This window comes from Pieris rapae, chromosome 11 (assembly GCF_905147795.1).
Source record: "Pieris rapae chromosome 11, ilPieRapa1.1, whole genome shotgun sequence".
NCBI lineage: Eukaryota > Metazoa > Arthropoda > Insecta > Lepidoptera > Pieridae > Pieris > Pieris rapae.
In genome coordinates, this window is record NC_059519.1 from 477,113 (window position 1) to 499,287 (window position 22,175).

Sequence of the window (22,175 nt, forward strand, 5' to 3'; positions counted from 1 at the left end):
ACTCTAACTGAATTCTCTCTTCTCTATAACTCAAGATTACATAAAATACTTAGGTGTGATTTTAGACAGCAAAGTGCTCTGGAACAAACACCTGTAATGCAAACTAAATAACTATTAGGCACACACAGCTGTGCGAATGTGTCGCTTTAACCGCTTGATTCAGCCGTACAGCAGTTAAGACTTAATAATTTCAGCGTGTAACTGACAGCGCGTCTGGTGATCGCGAAAAGCCTCAGTCCAAAACTGCACTAAATCTGTCTACTACGTTGTCGTGGAATGAGTGGCTGTGGCTTTCCAACGAACAGAAATCCTCGGAGTAATGAGGTCGTTCAGTGAAGCCTGCTACGTGCCGAGAATACTTCTCGAGCATCTGGAGCTCCTTCCAGATGCTCGAGAAGTATTCTCGGTTGGGTATAACCCTAATTATAGACAGAGCATATAGGCAACTAGGTGCGGAAAAAGAGTTTATCTCATACAAACATCTGGATGTCGTTTAGGTGGAAAACATGCGGCTTCCTAAATCCAGTCTGATAGGCAAAGGCTGATCACCTACTTGATACAATCTTAGGCCAAGAACCATTGTCATAGTCGTGAGGCTACATTAAAAAAAACAGGGCAACTTACTTAAAATATATTTATTATAAATTAACACAAACCCAACACAATACATTGGTATTATATTCTAAAGTATCCTAAAAACAGTGAGAATAAAAAGCCCTAATTTAGGGTACAAGTGAAAAGGACGTCCGTCCTTCTAATACTCGAATTTACAAGAGTTAAGTAAAAGACATTAGTGGACAAGAAAATTGTAAAATATTTACAAAATACTGGAGAGTATATACTTTGTTCATGTTATATAATAAAAATATTGAGATTCTTATTTTTTTTAATTGAGGCCATTTCATAAAAATATAAGAATAAAAAAGCAATTAATAGGAACGGATATAAAAATATAACGCGATACATAATGAGAGCGTTGATAAATAAACATAAAAATCACCAAAATTAGTCTTGTATAAAAATCAGATCAACGAATTTATGTTGTCAATTTAAGATACGTATAAATTAAATACGCAATAGCGTAAACAGGCGCGGCATAATAACTACAATCCCTCATTTGTAACTGCAATTGCGTTATTTCCCGTAGTACAAGCGACTTTAACCATGACCACTATAAATAAAAAAGCATAAAAATGGAATGTAACAAAATGCTACCTAATAAAAAAGGCAAGATAAACAATTGGCAATCTCTTAAGTGTTAATTACTGAATTTGTTGAGTTAAAAATATTTTGGCCATAGATTATATTACAGCCATAGACATAGAATGGGCTGGGCCAAAATAACACAGGTAACCAAATATTACTAATTCATTAATACTTTAAGTACAAAAATCATCCTTTGTGATAAAAGTACAATTTAATCGCATTGCAACTAAACAGACTAATGTGTTTCGTGTTTCCGTCTTTTTTTGGCACAGTCCATTAATTATCTGACATTATTTTAAAACTTATCTTGTCGCCTAGGATATGCCTATCTGAAGAGGGTTTTGTAGGAAATTCTTAAATAATAATTTGTATTAAATTAATTGACATGGGTAACATCTTACACTCCTAGTTATTGTACTAAGGGTAGTTTTCATGGCCGACTGACACTTTAAAACATCTTCAAATAATTTGAACAAGAATTTTCATTATTCAGACATTTTCATTTAAGTCAAATCGGCCATGAAATCCGATAACAATGCACACAACGACTTCGAAACTTTTTTTGTAATTGCTTTCAATTGAGCAAATAAAATTTGTCCCTAATAAGCTGATTTAACAAAATTATTACACATTACACAACCCCCGCGACTTTACAAGAATATTTCTCATAAAAAACATCATCACAGTCTTCTCACAATTCACTTAACCTATATATTTACAATATTTACATTGTTCGTTCAACGACGCATAGTCAATAAGAGAGTTCTCATATCTAACCCCTCATTAATAAAACAAAAACAGTTTTATCAAACGTGACGTCAAGTTTTCATATACGTCAACACGATTGTGTCCTTTTTTGACAGCTCGCATGCGTCAATTTTCCATACTTTCTACAGTTTACATCACAAATTCTATTCGAGCTTCTGTTTAGTTCTCCTTGTTTATTGTATTTAATACAATAATTCAAGTATTACGTATGCTAAGAGCCTTCGGACTCTTTTCATCACAGCGTAAAGATAATTTGACGGATAGAGACGAAATGGTTTATATTTATGAATGAGGGGTTTGTCTTTAGTCTGAATACTCAAAGGCCTTAAATATTACTCTCAACTCTTGTATGAGGAGGTGTACCTACTAAAGATTTTTTTGTGAAATACTAATGCACGTGTTTGTGTATTCGGACAAAGACTTGCTTGAAAAAGTATTACAATATGGAAAATTGTGGTTAACTATACCTAATTGTGTTTAATGTGCCATATATTATTAAATAGGGAAAATTTCTGTAAAATTATAAAATTGGTCAGTTACCAATTGGTATCATAATATATGATATATAAAAGCGGAAATAAATCTTATTTTTAACGGCCTTTTACTTTTTATATATTAAAATTAGGCATTACACATTCTACAGGAAAGATATTTTAGATTATGGTCGGACTTTGCACTTCTGTAGTTCTTTGAGACGCCATACATTTACGAAAATATCTACACATTAATAAAATATTGCGGTACGCTTGTGGTTCCTACATACATCCACACTTATTTATCTATTTCTAAGTAAACTGGATACGTTACTTTCAACTGACCATACTCTGATGTCTTGACATGCCTGCCAACTTATAATTCTGATCTTAGAAACGTTTCAGCTGTCAAAATCCGAAAGTCATCTGACATGTGTAAGTACAACTTGTCTCTGAATGCTGAATGCGAAACTTCAGCAGCTGTCAAAAAGCAATTACTATTTGCCAGATGGTAATGTTTATTTGTACTTGTCTCTGAATCACAGTCTAAGCCGAAATGCCTTACTCTGCCTGTAAAATGTAGTTTAAAGGTCGTTGCCATGGTTACGATGTTACTTATAAAATAGATGGTAACCATTCAACAATAGGAATACTTAGAACCACGTCTTGAAGGATTGTGGATGAACCAACTGAGGTTTTAACCCGTCCAACACAGAATATTTTTTTCACATATTCTAAACAACAGCAGTAACTCGATAATGGTGTTTTTCACTAACTATAGTTTCAATAGTCCTATGTACATTTTCAGGTAAGTGGTCCAGCAACATTCGCGGCATTACCTGCAATTCCATGAAGTCTTCTGCGCATGCCCATCTCATTTCGTACGTTGGTTCTTGGATACGCACTTTTCTAAAAAATTACAAGAGTATACTAAAATATAGATATAACGTAAATTTTGTAATCTAAAGTAAATATATAACTATTATTATGTATATGATCGGCTTCGTAGCTGGCAAGTAGATATGTTTAAATGGTTATATTTCAGTATTTTTGTAAACATTTGTTAAAAATCTTAGGATTTTTCATTAGCCCTCAAATGTTATGTTGTATTAAAAAAAATCAACCTAATATTAAGGTATTTTGTGATTTGGAGATTTTAACATTTTTAGTATTTTACTAACCTTTCTTCTTTAGTCTCTCCACTAAAATGTTGCGTGAAAATTAAATCAGTTTTAAAATATCTTCAAATAAATGACATTGATACATGAAATCCTTTGTGACTAAATGGTGGGCTCCTAATGTTTTGATTTCTTTTATTTTTATTTATTATATAACGCAATACGTACTTTTCAATGCCCATGCGCTTGCGCCTAACTATATGTAATATCCTTCCAGGCGTAAAGAGACGGGCTGTGGAAAACCTCCGCGTGAACACGTTTCTTGATACTAGTGCCGCCTCCTGGAATTTAACGGGGATCTTGCTTTTTAATAGCTACACACACACACAACACACGCATAAAACACAAACAGTTTTCATTAATCTAATCTAACACCAAACTAAAAATATTTGTATTTAATTCTCGCAATATATATATTACAATTGAATTTTAAACTTAACTGTGAAGCGAACACACACAGGTTAAAACACTCAAAAACAAGGAAATGTATTATGAAAGTGTTAATATGGACAACATAATCACTTACCGTTACGAAATATGAGAGCGATTGCATATTAGTAAAAGAGGCTTGGGTCCGAAGAGAAGTCAATGATTTTGCATTATTATGTACATTTTTATGTCAAAATAATAATAAATAAAATTATTAAACAAGTAATAAAGCAATTTGGTAAGTGCCTATTTGATACCTTATCTTATTGTCAAGCAAGAAATAACTAAAAAAAACAAATGGAAGTGTAATATTTTTTATTATTACTTTTAATTTTTTGTAACATATACGTTGACCATAATTGTCATGTATTTTATAAAATATAGCTTGTAACATATATGCTATTTCTATAGTATATATATTATATAAACTAATAACTTATTATATATATATATACATATATATATAGCGTTAAAAGTGTTTAAGTGAAATTCACTGAGCATTACAGTTTTATAAATCCAGGACCCAAGCCAACCAATGATCATGCTTACCTCCACAATGACATCACAAACCAATGATGACGTCACAACAATGACGACGACAACACACAAGACCTGAAATAAGAGCTTTACTGACAGCACTCACGGTGGAGACGCCCTGGGTCAGCAGTGCGTCAGTGGAGTCATCGGAATGGTTGGCCTCAAGGTCCTCGGGCCTTCGCCACGTGGATTCAAGGTCCCGAGCTGGTACTCCGAAGAGCGCGTAGCCGAAACCATTCAGCATAATTCGATACTGAAATGCGATTTTGTTTTTTCACGTATTACGATTTTATACACAAAGTTTACGGAAATGATATGATAGTTTTTGATAATAGTGTATTCGAGTCATGGCCAACAATCTTTCTATGTGCACATTTAACACTTGCTCCATAGAATGTTGCCTTAGACCCAAAGCGATGATTGTCTGACACAGTTGGTTGATCATTTGCGTGTTAGAAACAGATACGCAAATCTAAGAAGGGGTTTAACGCCACCGTTATTTTTAGAACATAACAATTTAAAGTCTCGTCTCTGATACCTTAGGTAATTTGGTTGCATGTATGGTCTGTATGACTTTGGTTCGCAGGTTTTCTATACTATGGACGCTCAGCCTCATGACCAGGTCATCTCCAACTCCAACAGTGAGGACAAAACTCTCTGTGTAGCGTGCTGCTTCTCGACTTATTAGCCCCGCTGAAATAAATTTTACCCGACTTTAGAAGGTGGTTATCAGTTACAACTGCATGTGAAATCATCAATGTGCAGTAAATCAAAAAGCTATTTTTTAAATATATGTATGTTTATCCACATATGTTTCGAGACTTGGAAGATATATTTAATTAAGATATATTTCACTTAAACAGTTAAAGTTCAATCATAAACGTTTACAAAACTTAAATAGATTGGAGACACTGGGGTATTAGATGTAAGGGTAAATTAGATGTAATATATCCATACTTCGCAAACACAGACAAAAAAGACGGACAGACCGACGAAAAAAATTTCCGCTTTAACTTGTACGAATGTGTTACGTGTTTTATGTTTGTAACGTTTCTCTAATTTTCAACAGTTTATAACATGTCTTTCTAATTTTAAGTAAAAAAATAAACTGGACATTTTATAAAATATATCCTATTTTAATGTTATATAATACAAATCGTATATGTGATAAAAAGTACGGATCAATTAAGTTTCTTTTTGTAATTCAATATTAACGTAGTAAATTACATATTTTTTCCTCGTTGCTATGCTTTTTGCTTCCGATTAATAAGGATATACCATATAACGTACCAAAGGCGAAGTTCAAGTTATCTAAATATAATCAATATAAGTTTAATCCAAATTCAAATTACAAATCACATTGTTACGGAAGCAAATTGTTATTGCATCTATAAATCAGTTAATTCACACTTTCTTAATTCGAGATGGATGCAGTCGCGCAAGTAACTTAAAAAATTATCTAAATGTTGTATCCCATTAAAATCCAGTCTTAAGTACTATCTGGGAGCCCTAACAGCTAGCGGTAATACTGGGAAAGCTGGATTGCCTTTGCAATGGACTGCATGTGCCTTTTTTAATTTTATTATACTTTAAAGCTAGCCTACTAATATATTTAGGACAATATTAATACATCAATAACAATATGATATTGATTACATAAATTATTATTATCTGTTATAAGCTGTAGTAAAACGATGAGAAAGATGTCTTAAGATTATGAAATATACGTTTCATAGTCATAAACTCAAAACTATATATAATTTGAGTTTAAACCTCCTTTATTCATATATGTTCTTTTGAAGTTAAAGTAACACATAACGTTAATTGTTTATTTAAATGCAACTTATTCCTCAAAAAATGTTTTTGTTATTTTTATTTTTAGACTATTGTGTGTGTTTTTTTGTGTGTATCGTTAGTAAATGTTATGTTTATACAATCAAGCTAATTACCAACCTGGCGTAGAAAATGCAAACACTTTCAAATGCGGATATCTCGGCCTCAACTTAATCCCCACCAAGACGGCCACTCCTGCGCCGAGGCTGTGACCTGTGAATAATTGCGTTGGTAAATGGTAATTATCAAAGTGCCATGCGGTTTTAACCGTCTATAATAATAATAATCATAATTCCTTGAAACGTTCATCCATCTTATATCAAAAGATAATAATAATTAAAAAATGCATTAATAACTTTTATTTTTATTTCTTATTCTATAGTTTTAGATGTATTCCGTCCGTCTATACCAGTAGATAGTGCTATGCTTTGTCTATAAATGAATTATCCGATAAAAATCCGCGAAAATGTGGAACAATCTAATGTTCGCACATTCTGATACACATAATAATTGCGTGCAAATTTGTCCTAAAAGGAATAGGATAGGAAGGAATCACAGAGGTTACATTATGAGTCATATCATTATAGTCCAATCCTATATTATTTGTAGTGTTTATCTTAATAAAATGTATTATTACGTTTTCAAATTAATATAAATTGTTTCACGCCAATAATCATTATTAAATTATACCGAATCTTTACAAACTGCAGTCGGAAGATTTGAAGAAGTTTGTTCATGGAAGAGCTGGGAACCCTAACACAGGTATTTTTTACTTAAAAGGGTTTCCAAATCTTACACTTAGAAAAGAAAATATACTTAAAATGAACAAAAACTTTTTATTATTATTATAAGATCTTTTATTATTATCTGTAGTATGTAGTAAATAAGACTTTTACATTTTAGATTTATCAAAAAAATGTTTTTTTTATATTATAGGACGTTACAATAAAATATTATTGACATCCTGTAAACTCCTGGTTTTCTTTTAATTTCTTCACATAATTCGCGGGATTAGAACTTCGCAATTGAATTGACCAAGTCTTTCATTGATGAGCCGTCGTTATATTTACATAGGAACAGAAAACTACAGTTGTTATATTTCGCAGAACTCAGGTTAACAACCTTGAATTAGGACTATAAACTCAAGAAACAATAGTTACGAAATACAATTTGTTACAATGGTTCTTTTGACATAATATTGTGTTACTCAATATAGCAAAATATAAGAAACCTAGTCTGTCTAGCGTTTGGTGTACACATTAAAAAAAGTATACAAATGCTTATAACATTTCTTATGTAAATTGGCGTGTCTTTATTGTTCTAATGAAAAATAGCCCCACAGTTGCTCCCCACACACTTTGAATCAGGATTTTACGTATTTTTAATCTCTTCGTATGGATTTGCCTATAAGTGCTGCACACAAAAAAATAGTATGTTATTTTTCTTGTATGAGAGTGCCTGGGGTTGGCAAGCTTTTATAAATAAATAAAATGAACAATTCAATTTTGTAACGAATTACGGGATATTACTTATGACTTATATATATGATATATATGACTTGACGTCAGTAGTTGGTGTTGATAGCCTTTGTTTAATAGACATGATGTGAAGTTATCTTTCTAATTAACTAAGCTGGTTCAATGATAACGAATACCAAGACGACAATTCGACTCGAAACACTCGCCAAATTCGGATATATAGTCGTTTAAGAATATTATCAAGTCTATTAGCGTGGCTGGAAATTATGCTTATAAATTGTTTTTTTATTGCATAATAATTAAATAATTTGATACGCTCTGATAGTAACTATGTCTTCATATGTTATATAAGTCTGGGACCATTTACATTAATTATAGAAAGAGGAAAGATTTTTACAAATTTGTTAACTATAAGATCCTATATTACCTTCGAGTGATTCAAATTAACAAAATTTCCAATTTAATAGATACAGACAGTGTCTGATAATTTTACTAACTTGTCCTAGATAACCAATGCAAAATTTACGATTTGTTAATAGAACATTTTTAAAAGGCCTTCCTACCCAAACAGTCATTATTTTGCTGAGTAACTCAACCCAGGACAACTATGTTATATGCCATACCGACATACTGTTCTGAAGGTTGTTTATATAGAAATAAGATTAACTCTCGAAACTAATATTTCGGACTTATATAGCGTGGTTTCTACGTTAATAACTAACCTGTAAGAACTAGGTCATAATGCGGAAACTGCTGAAAAGCCCGATCAAGCACTGGGTTTAGTCTTCGCAGCATTTTCGCAGCTCCCATAGACATCCCCTTGTGAGCCGCAGTGCCTTCAGGTAAACCTAGAGAATCAAGATCAAAATTAAAACCACGTTTTAATTGGAAAATTGAATTTCTGGTCAAGATTATTTTGGGAGATAGATTACAAAAATTACATGTGTAATTAACGTTACGTTTAACTCAGCAACGCACTTGCGAGCTCTCTTGCAATGTCAGTGCCCATGGGCGGTATCACTTAAAATCAGATGAGTCTCCTGCTTGTTAAGACCATTGGAGAAGTATAAATTGAAGGAAAGAAGAAATAATTAAATTGATATTTAACAATAAGAAATAATTGTAATGTAATGTATAATTGTAATAAGTATAAAAAATTACCATCAGCTTCGAACCTCTCGGAACCTGCTGTAAAGTCGGTGAAAATATCACTGAGTGATATCGAGCCCCTGATAGCGACCACTATGCTCTCACGCTCATGGTCCACGATCACACAGAATGGAAGCTGTAAAACATATATTTATTAACAATATATCCAAATAAGAGTTAATTATGAATAATTATACACTTAGAAAGAAACAACTATGACTTATTCGCCTTACTAGACGTCACATATCACTTGTATATCTGTCAAGGGCAAGGTGTTTTTGAAGTTGAAGATGCTTCTATAATGCGGGGTAATTCTTACGTCTAGTCTTTCGAAGTTAACTTTTGTATACAATCCAAAGAAGGGATGATAAGCCATCCCCTGCAGGTACTGGACCCGATATCCCCTAGCTATTATAATAATTTACATTAATATATACCCTCCCGCACCAAACAGTCGCTCCGCGATAGGGTATACGGAATGCATTTCCCGAAGTAAAAAAAATTACTGACACGAATAAAAATCTAACACAGCTTTTAAAAAGTAAGACTGATGTTGTGCCGCAATTACAATGTATGTATTCGTCAGTAGTAGTATATCTCTATATCGATCGGTTATGTTGCAAGCTTGGTATACTGACGATTCAATATGAAACTCAAAATCCCTATAGCTACTCAGTACCGCTGAACATTGCTAAATGATTTACTAGACTAAACATGAGTCAAATTCATTGGTAAATGCATTGAAGCTCTTATTATTTGGCAGGATTAATCTAAACTTGGCGGTGGTTTCCTAGTCTGTATACTGGTTTTTGAAAATAGAACATTTTGACTAAGTGTTATAGTCTATACCATTTATCCATTGACTAATAATGGTATAACTGTTTAGAACCCTTATATAAGGTATAAAAACGTTATTGTCTCTGTTTGTTGTAATGTTTCCGTTTCTTTTTTATAATAACTTTTAAGTACAAGGAATTTAAATTTGTACTGTGGTGTGGTGGAATAGTAACTGCTTAATATATACTTACTGTGCAATGGCACTGATTTTGCGTTTATGTATCGTGATATTGTCGAAGACAAGGGCAGTAATACAATAATAATTATACAATAAGCTTTATTTTAAGATTTTAATCCATCACAGACCACGCAGATAAAATCGCTTCAAAATCATACAAAATAATGTTTGAGGAAGTGAACTCAGGGTCATCGCTCGTTATTACTGTATATAATAACAATTGCCTCGCTATACTGCTTACCGGATAATCGCTATAACAAAAACACCGCAATACAAAATATTTTATTGTTAGGTCAATTGTCAATTGAGCTCATGAGTTAATGCCTTAAAAGTTTGCCTTTTATATATAGTAACTAACACAGTGAAAGTACTAAACTCGTGCCCAAGGTACAATAAAAGAAAAAGAGAAAGACAACTAAGGCAAACTATGGCAGAGTGGCACAGAGCAGACAGGAATGGCAGGATTTGGAGGAGGCCTAGTATAGTAGATGTAAGTGCTGTAGTACTTACATCGTATACATATGTCCATTACAAACCATTTAACTGCATCCACATTTAACTTGAGGTTAAAGAAATAGATTTCGGACAAACTAAGTCCAAAATTACTATAATTATTTTGTCTGTAACAGGATACCAAATGTATGCTCAAACGAGCGATCCAATTAAAATTAATTGAATTTTGAATTGAACAAACGTAGACGTAAATTAAACTTTTAAGCAAATACTTATAAATGCGATTCTTATAAGCGAAACGTGAAATACGAACCGAGGATTAACAAGATAATTATATTTAAAACCCTATTTTTATCATTATATCTCACATTACAAACATTCACTAACAATCTTACACAAGATCTCAACATGTCCTATGCTAACAGATATTATTCGTATTGTGCAATAATAGTTTAGTTATAAAATGTGTTATGTAGAAATTATTATCAAGTATCGATAACAGGTGAAAAGTCCTACTTTTCTGGCTACCCACAACACAGGGAATGCTGGTGTGTGGACTAGTGTACAAAAAGTGTTTTTTTGCTTTCTTTCTATCACTTTATGAAATACAGGCTATCGGTTTTGTTTCGTAGGAGTCTACATGTCTTACGAAGAGGAATTTTGTATGTTTGTATTGAATAAGGGTGCGTTCAAGTCTTATGTAACGCAATTTTTAAAGATTTCAGAACCTCCCTCTCCCCTATGGAACGCACGTAACGTTTTTCTTGACATTAACGCCGGCTAATATAGACGGAAAGAATTTGTGGCGCTCTGCCATGTCTCAGTCATTCTCGAGTAATATTAAAAGAAGGCTCTAATTTTTCAAAAATAAAACAAATGTTACGTAACGCACCGTAACGTGTTACAATTCCCCCTCCCCCCTTAATTGCGTTACGAACGTTTCCTTAAATGAAAAACTACTTAACTGATTGCAAAAATTATCTCCTGACATTAACAGGGCCTCAGATTTCTGAATCTGTTTCATGATCATTTGATAATCTAATAGCGAATTAGGTTATCAACCTCCTGTGCCTGACACATGCCGTCGACTTTTTGTGTCTAGGGCAAGCCCGTTTCCTCACGATGTTTCCTTCACCGTTCGAGCCATGTTAAATGGTTTCATAGGAAGTAAGTCTATTGGTGCACAGCCGGGGATCGAACCTTCAACATCAACGATCAGCATCGCACGCTGAAACCACTAAGCCAAAAATGTATAATTACTACAATAAATTAAAAATACATAATTATTAAAAATACATAATTATTACATTAAAAAACCGCTGTATCTGTTTTTAAGATTTGCGAACAGACAATGAGTAGAGATTTTGTAATACTATGTCAGTTTTATAAAGAACTTACATGGGTCAATGGTCAGACAATTGACTTTTAACTGGAGGTCAAAGTTTCGACTGATTAGCATTTCTTGGACATTTTAGTTGAATTAACACAAATAATTTTTAGATTTAATTCAAAACTAAAAAACAGTATTTTATTTCTAAACTTCCAAAGTAATTTAATGATTTTAAAAGTTATTTCATAAATAGAAAGTTATAATATGAGTGAAATTAATAATGGTATCACATCATTATATAATATTTGTATTTTCCCGTTTATATGTATTGACCACAGGTATTAAAAATATTCATTTCTATAACTGGTTTAACTGTTCATTCAGGCCGATATTAATAATATGAGATAAAATCATTAACATACGGACCGCTGTTGTATCTTTATACAAATAATAACTGTATAAAAAGTTAAGAAAAACAGTATGTTTTGATTGAGCTTCATTTCTTGTTTATTTCTGTAATTATTACAATTGAACCATAATACATAACATCTTAGATGGCCTGGGTTTGAAGATGACAAATTCCTGTGAAAAAGGAATAGGTCTACCCGCACACACACAAGCATGACAAACTATTGATAAAAACTTCGTAAAATATAAAACTATTTTAAAAGTATTTCTTGCAGCCCTTTGGGCGACTAGATACCTAATGTATGCGATAGAACTTAGTCTAGCATAGGCTAAATTATTCGGCTATTATTTGGTTCTGAACTTACTTCAAAAACTCGGTTGTTGAATGATGCAAATATGATGTCATCAGCAGAAAGTTTTGACATGTATTTGACTCCAGCAAAGTGGCAGAGACAGCAGTTGTCGTCTGATACGATTGTATTCTTTGGCCTGAAATTATACTTTTATTATTACTCTATATTTGTTAAGATACCATAATGTAAGGGGAGTTTTATTTATTTAACTTTAAAACACTATAAAAATAAATTTTAAAAATTAATATTTTGTAGTATAGTGATGATATTGTAAATATTACATTTGTGTATTATCAATTAAAAGGTTTATTGTTAATAAATATATATTAAAGCGATTTTTATATGTATTTATATGATTGATGGAGTGCTTCTTACGTCCTAGAATCCGGTGGTTGTTTTTCTAATTACTGGTTACTTGGATTACAGCCAAAATATAATACCAATTTTATCTATAGTCGAGAAATATATATTACCAATGTTTTTTTTACTTTAACCATTTCTAGTTATTAGTGTTGCCCAAATGCAAGACCAAGACGAGACTTAGACCAGTCTTGGTATTGGTCTTGCGTCAATACACCTGGTCTTGGTCTTGGTATTGGTATTGCGCTCTCAGTCTTGGTCTTGGTCTTGATCTTGCAGCAAGAGTCTCGCAAGTCTCGCAAGACTTGTAAATACCTATTAGCCTATTGCTATTTGTTCGTCACTCATGTCAAATTGTAAACATTCACTCCGAAAGCAATAAGAATTTAGAGTACCTAGCTAGGTAAATGGGCGAGAATAATAAATAAGATAGACTCGAAGCCAAACTCAATTAGAAATGACTGAAATTGAAAGTAAAACTCATATTTATAAGCACACAAGCCGAAGACCGACAAAGAAAAATGCGGCATTCTTTGATAGATAGAATAAATCTTTGAAAAATTAAAAAACAGAAGTATCAGAATCAAAATCAAATAGGTTTTGTGCCTACGCAAAAATAAAGTGTAGATAATTATGCAAATAATATTGTTTATTATGTTCCTTTTTTATTGGAACTATACGTTGCCTGCTGTTTTTATGGAGGTTACTAGCTACTAGAGTAGATACGATAGAAGTTGATAAACCGACACTGCAAATCTCGATTTTTGGAAATGTGTGATTTAAAAACCAAATGCGTAAAGCAATATGACGTCGCTCATATTTGGAGTTTTTCCACGTTTCAAATTTGTTTAAATCACCCACTATCGAGACAGCGTGTCAAATGCTGTGATACACTTGTTGCAAACCGCGGCGTCTTTGTCGGTCTTCTTCTCATTCGTTTCGCTCTTGGCAGAGCGGTCGTGATCGCTATGTAGTAGAAGTAGAAGGCGCAGATGTAATGCGCTTCACGACGCTCCGCCACCGCTGCCTCTTGGAGGTCATCCTGCTGCACTGATTCAGTGTTTCTCCTACGGCGGACTTAATCTGATCGGTCCAGCGTGTAGGTGACCTGCCGCGCGGTCTAGCGCCTTCCACCTTCCCCTGGACGACAAGGCGTTCTAGGGACTGATCGCCACGCCGAGATACGTGACCGAAGAATGTAAGGATGCGAGATTGTACTGTTGAAAATAGACGCTGCTTAACACCGAGTTCTTGAAGTATCGAGACGTTTGTACGAAACTCGGTCCACGATACCCCAAGCATTCTTCTCCAGCACCACATTTCGAGAGCGTCTATTTTCTGCCTTTCCACATCTCGCAAGGTCCACGTTTCGGCTGCGTACAGAAATATGGGGAATATGAGTGCCTTCACGAGCCTGGTCTTCGTGGCTTTTGTTATATTTCTGTTTCCCCATATTTTCTGCATCTTGTCCATCGCCGTTCTCGTGATGCCCATCCGACGTTTAATCTCGTCGATGCAGCCGCCATTGCTCGAAATCTGAGCCCCAAGATAAATGTACGATTGAACCACGTTGCATTTCGCGACTTCAGCCACTTGAGGCGAATTATTTCCGGCACGGTCAACAATCATCACCTTGGTTTTGCTACGATTTATCCTGAGGCCAAATTCACGACTCACTCGCTCCATCTTTAACAGAAGCTCTTCCAAGTATTGCGAACTGGATGCAAACAAAGTCGTATCATCCGCGTAACGCAAGTTCGCAATCCTGTATCCACCAATTGTTACACCGTCTGTCCAGTCCTCCAAAGTGATCCGCATTATTAGCTCTGTGTACACATTGAATAAGAGCGGTGATATTATACACCCCTGGCGTACTCCGGCACTGGGATGGAAATCACCTGATAGAACATCATCTGTGCGAACTGAAGCTGTACCTTCTTCATAGAGCCGTCTTAAAAGGTGCACAAGATGTTTCGGTGTGCCCATATCTAGCAGGGTCTTTCACAACACCGGCCATTTCACTGAGTCGAATGCTTTTGAGAAATCAACAAAGCAAATGAATATGGGCTTGTTAAATTCTCTTGACTTCTCTATAATCTGGCGTAAAATGAGGATTTGTTCCCGAGTGCCTTTTCCCCTGACAAAACCTGCTTGTTCCGGAGCGATCTCCCCAGAGAGATAGGTTTTCAAGCGCTCGTTGAGGATATGCAGCAATATTTTGCTAGCGTGTGGTATTAGAGCAATGAGGCGGTAATTGTTACATTTCCTCGTTGAGCCCTTTTTATGCAGGGGTGTAAATATGGTGTGTGTCCATTCCGTAGGCCATACTCCTGTCTGCCACACCTTATTGCAGATGAGATGAAACATCTGGTCGCCACGTTCTCCTAAGGCTTTAATTGTCTCTATAGGAATTGCATCTCTACCAGTTGCTTTTTTGCTTTTCAGGTGTTTTATGGCAGCTCTTACTTCGGACAGAAGGATGTCTGGTTCCAAATTATCTGGCTCTGGTTCTGTGCTTATAGACAGTCGAGACTGCGGATCTAGGAACAATGATTGACAATAGGTCCTCCACGTTTCAGAGATTTGTTCGAGTTCTGTTACCACTTCATTTTTGTCGTTCTCGATAGCCCAGGTTTTAGCAGGTAGAGTTTTAGTAATAAGACGAATTTTATGGTAAAGGTCTCTAGACTCGTGCTTCATAGCATGTTTTTCAAGTTCGTCACAAATGCTACGAAGGTGGGAATTGTGGTCTCGCCTGCAGCAGGCTTGTATGTTAGCAGACAGTTGATTCAACTCTCTTATGTCTGCTCCTGCGGCTTTCTTTAGGCGTCTCTCTTCTATAAGGGCAAGGGTACTGTCGGTCATCCAGTGTTGACGTTTGCGTGTTTCTGATCTCGGATTAGACTCAGTGACTGCATTTTGGATGAGTTGTTTAGCCTTATTCCATAGCGTGTCTGGTGTTGCTTCATTGCGGCTCACAACGTTCCAATCTTGCCAATTCCGTTGAATGGATGTAGTGAATTTCTCGTTATCTGCTATTTCAATCCGTCTTGTCATCTTGGAGGATCGAGTGGCCTTGAGCTTCAACCTCATCTTTGCGATGACGAGTTGGTGATCGGAACCGCAATCAGCCCCAGGGAGCGTGTGGGCATTAAGAATGGAGGTACGCCAACGTGATCTTATTAGTATGTAGTCAATCTGGTTTTTGGCTCTACCTCCAGGTGATGTCCAGGTGAACAGTCTACGGGGATGGTGTTGGAATAGACTGTTTACCACTACCATGTTGTTCTCGTCTGCGAACTGCATGAATCTTTCACCTCTTTCGTTACGTACCCCAAGTCCGAAGTTTCCTACACATTTGCTGTACTGGGCAGAGTTTGCGCCAATTTTTGAGTTAAAATCACCCATTATTATAAGTAATTCTCTATTGGGGATTTTGGCAATTGTTGTTTGTAAATCTTGGTAAAAACTCTCCAGTACGAGGGGTAGAGCTTCACTAGTAGGGGCATATGCCTGTATTAGATTTAAGTTTACAGGTGAGGCTTTGAGCTTCATAGATATAATGCGGTCGCTAACTGCCTCATACCCTATCACACTTTTATTCTCATGCTTAGGAATAAGAATCGCTACTCCGTTTCGGCTACTGTCATCGCTACTGGAAAAGTAAACAGCATGGGCGTCGGTAAAGAAGTGCCCATTTTTTCTCCAGTGCGTTTCTGTTAGACCGCAAATGGATAAACCACATCTAGTGACTTCCCTTTCCACGATGTCAAGTTTACCGGTTTTTAGCAACCCGCGAACATTCCACGTGCCTATTCTCTGGATTTTTCGCAACTTTACGGAGTTTCCAGTAGCATTATCTCCACGTGGAGCCTGGTCTCTAACTCCAACATGGCCGGTAGTCCATTTCCCACCGCGCGCCCCGGACGCGGCGCGGCGCCGCTGGCTAGGCGGTTCGCATGGCAATCGTGATTCTATTGTGTGTACTTCCATAGCGATTGTCGTTGTCGGTAAATTATCAAATATGTAGGTATATAATACACCGACCGACCAACAGTTTATTCGCAGAACGTCACATTTTCCCAATCAACCTTGAACCTTATTTCTCTAGTGATAAAGTTGAAAATTTGATAACGCCCAAATCTCAGTTTGTCCTAACTGCAAGACGCAAGAGTATTGCAGGCTTAAGTATTGTCTTGCTCAAGTCTTGCAGGCTTCAGTCTTGGTATTGGTCTTGCTACGATAAGGTGGTCTTGGTATTGGTATTGGTCTTGCAAAAATGCAAGAACAAGACCAAGACTGCAAGACCAAGACCGATTTTGGGCAACACTACTAGTTATCGACTGCTAAAAGTTGCGGATTATTATCAAAAATGGCGGTTGGTAAGTAAAAGGGCTCACCTCTTAAGGTAGATAAAGTTTACTATATCTCAGACCCGCAGATTCAAAAAGTTTACCATATAGCAGTTTCGTAGAAATATAGTTCTGTATACTGACACTATTTTTTTACATTAACACGAGTAAAGGATTTTGTGTGTCAACTATATTTAACCGCGTTCACGCTTCGTTTAAACTTTCACGAAAGTTACTTTTCTTACCATAAATTAATTTTGACATGCACATTTTGCAAAAAAATTAATTCAAAACGGCGTATATAATAAGCGTCGGTAAAATGTCTACACTTTCAAAATTTTAACAACGCCCGATACGCACTCGCGAGCCCTCAGAAAAACGAGTGTCTATAGGTAAGTGTATATATCACTTAACGCCAGATGAGCGCCCTACCCGTTGGCGTTAAAAACAATACCATCATCCTTAATATTGTATTAAACTAAACTCACCTACAGCAGCAACAAGTCAGGTGGCGTGCCAACTTGCAGAATCCCGTGAAACAGTGGCGATAAAGTACGTACGGCCATCCGTAGGCGGCGATTGAAAGCCTTAAATAGTGCAGCGCGTGATCTAAATTCATCCAAGGCGGTGTTTCAGAGAACACTTTGTTCACATCCGTGGTGTATATTGGCTCTTCATCGTTCAGCATTTGTATTCGTCGCATTTCTCGCGTTTCGCGCTTCTGTCTTACCCTTAATAGGACACAGCCGGCGACCACATCTGAGGGCACAAGGTCTGTCGACCTGAATAGGGCGCTTAGTAACGCTGAAAAGGAAAATGTGCATTAATACAGGGTTTATAGTAGAATATTATTATTATTTATATAAACACAAAAATAATTAAATGAGTGCACCATGCACTGATTACACTTTACGCCTAATCCAGTCGGCCATATCTTGGTTTGGAAGCAAGTTCGTTACGGAATTTGTGTTATGATGAGTGGTTTTAAGTTTTAAAGAACTACCCCTCAAATGTGTTTTTTCACTTAAAATAAAGAGCTTCTCAATTCCTGGAACATTATTGTGGCCAGTGAGTATTTTATAGGTTTCAATGAGATTTCCTCTTAATCGCCTACTCCCGATTAGCCTAGATCCTTATAAATCAGTAAGGTCAAGTGCTTTCAGACGCTTATTATAAGATTTGTTCCTGATTGACCCGATCCCTTCAAGCATACTAATATCCTTTATGAAATAAGGATCCCAAATGCTGTAGGCATACTGTAATAGTGGTTTAATGTAACACACATATGTATATATATATTTAAAAGTATGGCTGGCTCAAAGGGACGTGGGGTTCAAGTGCACAGGCGCTATTTAAAGATTTAAATTGGCGTCTGGTATATAGTACCGATGGCGTCGGATTTGGTACTTCCTCGCTCAATATCGCTTATCGCTCAAGCGAATAAGTATCGCAATACAGCGAGGTAATTTTGCCAGCTTTAAAGGTACACTGCCACAGGGAACAAACTTTTGAAATTTGTTTAAATTTTCTTTTTTTTAATTTTTAATAATTGTTATTACTTTGTAGGTTAAGAAAATTTTAAAATATTTGTGTGTTGGAAATAAATATTATATATTATTTAATCAGATCTATTACTTATATTAATCCAATACTTTATGGACTATTGTAAATCATCGGTACCTACTTGTAATCGGGATCGAATAGTGACAAAGAAAAATGACAAATTGTTGGAAATGTATAATTTAAGAAACCAGGTGAAAGTACTGGTATATCAACGAAATAAGACTTTGAAAGAATACAAAAATATAATGAAACATTTAAAAGCTTTTAAAGTTATTTTGGCATAGCTTCAGTCCTCTATTTTCGTCTCAAACTGCGACAGAATTCTGTTCAAAATAATTGCTATCGATTCATCGTATTGTCGCTTATATAATTCAGCAATCTTCGTATATATATAAGCGACAATACGATGAATATATATATATATATATATATATATATATATAACCAGAATAAGAATCGGAAATTGTTTTTTTCTATAAATATATTAGGGCAAAGCTGGATGTTATTTGCAAGAGTATATTAAAATGATTCAGCTAGGTGTAAATGCTGTATGTTTAATTGTTACGACTTCTTATAAATAATATGTTAGGTTTCATACATAAATGTGGTCTAAAAGCGCGGTTCGTGAATGAAATCGAATTATAATGATTATGTCTCGACTACTCTGGGAAAGTAAATGGTAAATTACTTAAGAGCACTTTCAAATTGACTCTGTTATATAGAAAGCTTTTATTTGTAAAACTGGCATATATTTAGCTTCCTTCGTACGCATAATATTGAAATAAATGAAGAAGCGTACGAGCCGAGGTTGTACATGTTTCTCACTGAGGCTTTCTTAGTTTTATAAGTGTAGGGATTTCCTGAATCCTCGGAGATACGCTTGGAGAGTATTACCCGACGTAGGCACTTTCTTCAACTGTAACATTGCATCCATGAGTTACATATCAATTAACCTTATATAGTACGCGAGTGGTTAATACAGAGGAAAACTAAAATCCTACTTATATTATTTAAAGCATCCCGATGTCCCAGGAACCGTAAAGGAAGAATACGTGGGAGCCAGTTCCTTAACAATTGACATTAAGTCATGATATGCTTGGAAAATATTACTGGCCGGCGTAATTATAAAAATTAAAAAGTAATTACATAATTTGTTTTTTTATAAGTAGGTGTCATTTGTTTTGCGTGGTGTCGGAACGTGTTCTTAAAAAAGGTCTAAAATTTAAATTCGCGCGGTAATAAAGTATCTCTCCTTGAATTTTTTACTTGGTTATTAACCATATTCTGTGGTTGCGCGTTGGTGTGCTGAGTTTAACCGAGGAAGAACGTCACAAATTCCACAAAGAGGATATGTTTTTTTTCTCGATTCATAACTACGGACGAAGCATGGCTGCATAATTATGATACGGAAACGTAAAAACAGTCCATGACTTAGAAGAGACCATTATCTGTAACTCCGAATAACAATTTCCGATTCCATTTGCCGGTAAGATCATGGGGTTTTCTGGGACAACCAATGCTGGTAATGATAGAATATCTTTTTCATGCAGCCACCATAACGGAGATCATGTCCGCAGGACGGAAAGCTTCAAGGCTTCAAGTAGATGGAACATCGTCCAAATTCACCCTAGCTCCTAGTGATTGCTACCAATTTCCGCGGTTATTGGAACATCTCAGGGGCCATTATTTTGAATATGATCGATATTATAAAGAGATCGAAAGATTTTAATAGTTTGCGCTGAATATACTCAATTCCTGGCGCTCTTAATAGGTACAAGTCGCATGACAGTTCTTTCTCTGAAAATAGCGTCCTATAAGCCGTATACAATGTGTTAAATTTCCGGTTGTCTAGCTCGCGCCAGAGACAGTTTTATAATAGAAGTTTTAGTTACCCACGTAAGTCTAGACTACGCAGCTTTGTAAAGTCTGTTGGGATTTCAAAGTGAACTAAATCCGTTATAAGTTACAAATTATAAAAAAGGAATCAAAAATGGTTTCTTACCAGCGACTTGCTGAAAAGCCTCCTTCCCATGTTCGTCTCTTTTTAACCAACAGAACGCCCACCGGAACCTTCTGGACCAGAGACCCGTGACCTTCCTGTGATGCCGGGCCTGGTTCGGCGTGTCCAGCATCTCATCGTAGTTCACTGACCCCAGGGGGTCAAATACCATGAACAAGCCGAATATTGTGAGTGCTAATTGCACCCAGTTGAATAATACTATACCTAGAAAAATACATAATAGTAGAATAAAAGGTAGATTCAACTTGGGCTGAGCATAACTCCACTATGTCTTAAATGTAAAGGATTTGACTTACGAAAGTCGTACTTAACTGAATTATGACATTTGAAAGAAAAATAAAAATAAAATATTTAAAATAATTAATTATTTTATTGAAAAACGTTGCAGTATTTAATGGTCTGGAGTTGACTTGAAACAATAACATTTGGAATAACGTCACTGAAGAAAAAATTCACACAATGTTTTCCCAGAAAATTAATACCAGTTATCACTTAGCAAATAGAAACTCGTGTTAACTGAATCACACAAGCATGGCTTACTTTGTATAACAATACTGGAGAATTTGTCCGTTACGTCACACTCGATGACGTCACAGTACATCCACATAGTACCCATCACGTTTAACGCCACTTCCGGTAGCACCAGAAATACTCTGAAAGAAAAATAGAAAATTTATCTTTCCATAACATTCTCTCAATAAACTGACTTTTCATTACAGGGTTACATATATATATACACAATACAGTTTTGATGAATAAGGATCATGACATGTAAATAACGCGCCCGTGCAAGACATTCGACCATTCTTTCCTAGACTACTTACCAATCAGATTTTGGGGATAACATATTACTTCTGGGCAACACGATTCTCTGATTTAGATCACAATATTTTAGTTATTCATAAGTATTGCGATCAATTTGTTAAGAATAGAAGTCAAGCATCGTGTTAAAACGTATTCTTGAAAATCGATAAAACTTAAGTTCACGCTCTCTGTTTGTTGTAATGTGTTCGTTTTGTTTATTGTATTTAGTTTATAAGGAATTATAAAAACCACAAATTATATTTACTTAGGTTAAACAGGGTTTATCTTATTGCTTAATATTTAATTTTCTTTTAAATTTAATTAATTATTTAGTTATTAAATCTAGACATGTCAAAAATGAAAATCTCATCTAAAGATTACATAGTCCGCAGTTTACCTCATTAATGTTAAACTTCAAAAATCATAACTTTAGTTTTTATCTGTTTTTAAAAAGAGCAATACGGCT

The 22,175-nt window shown here is 35.2% G+C and overlaps 1 protein-coding gene across 5 annotated transcripts in view; it reads right to left on the reverse strand.

Moving 5' to 3' along the window:
• Positions 1–620: 620 nt before the first annotated feature.
• Positions 621–22,175, reverse strand: part of LOC110991584 (diacylglycerol lipase-beta) — a 62,353-nt gene continuing 40,798 nt past the window's right edge. For 2 of the 5 annotated variants that reach the window (XM_045630020.1, XM_045630019.1), the window contains exons 4-15: positions 21,446–21,558; positions 20,888–21,109; positions 17,811–18,126; positions 12,623–12,746; positions 9,064–9,187; positions 8,625–8,750; positions 6,545–6,637; positions 5,130–5,284; positions 4,689–4,844; positions 3,794–3,906; positions 3,629–3,649; positions 621–3,356 (exon numbers count right to left, since the gene is read on the reverse strand). In XM_045630020.1, coding sequence (XP_045485976.1) covers positions 3,182–3,356; positions 3,629–3,649; positions 3,794–3,906; positions 4,689–4,844; positions 5,130–5,284; positions 6,545–6,637; positions 8,625–8,750; positions 9,064–9,187; positions 12,623–12,746; positions 17,811–18,126; positions 20,888–21,109; positions 21,446–21,558 — 1,738 coding nt within the window. In that variant the 3' untranslated portion in view covers positions 621–3,181. The remainder of the gene's footprint in view (positions 3,357–3,628; positions 3,650–3,793; positions 3,907–4,688; positions 4,845–5,129; positions 5,285–6,544; positions 6,638–8,624; positions 8,751–9,063; positions 9,188–12,622; positions 12,747–17,810; positions 18,127–20,887; positions 21,110–21,445; positions 21,559–22,175) is intronic. The other 3 variants (XM_045630021.1, XM_022256988.2, XM_022256986.2) reach the window with 3 other exon arrangements.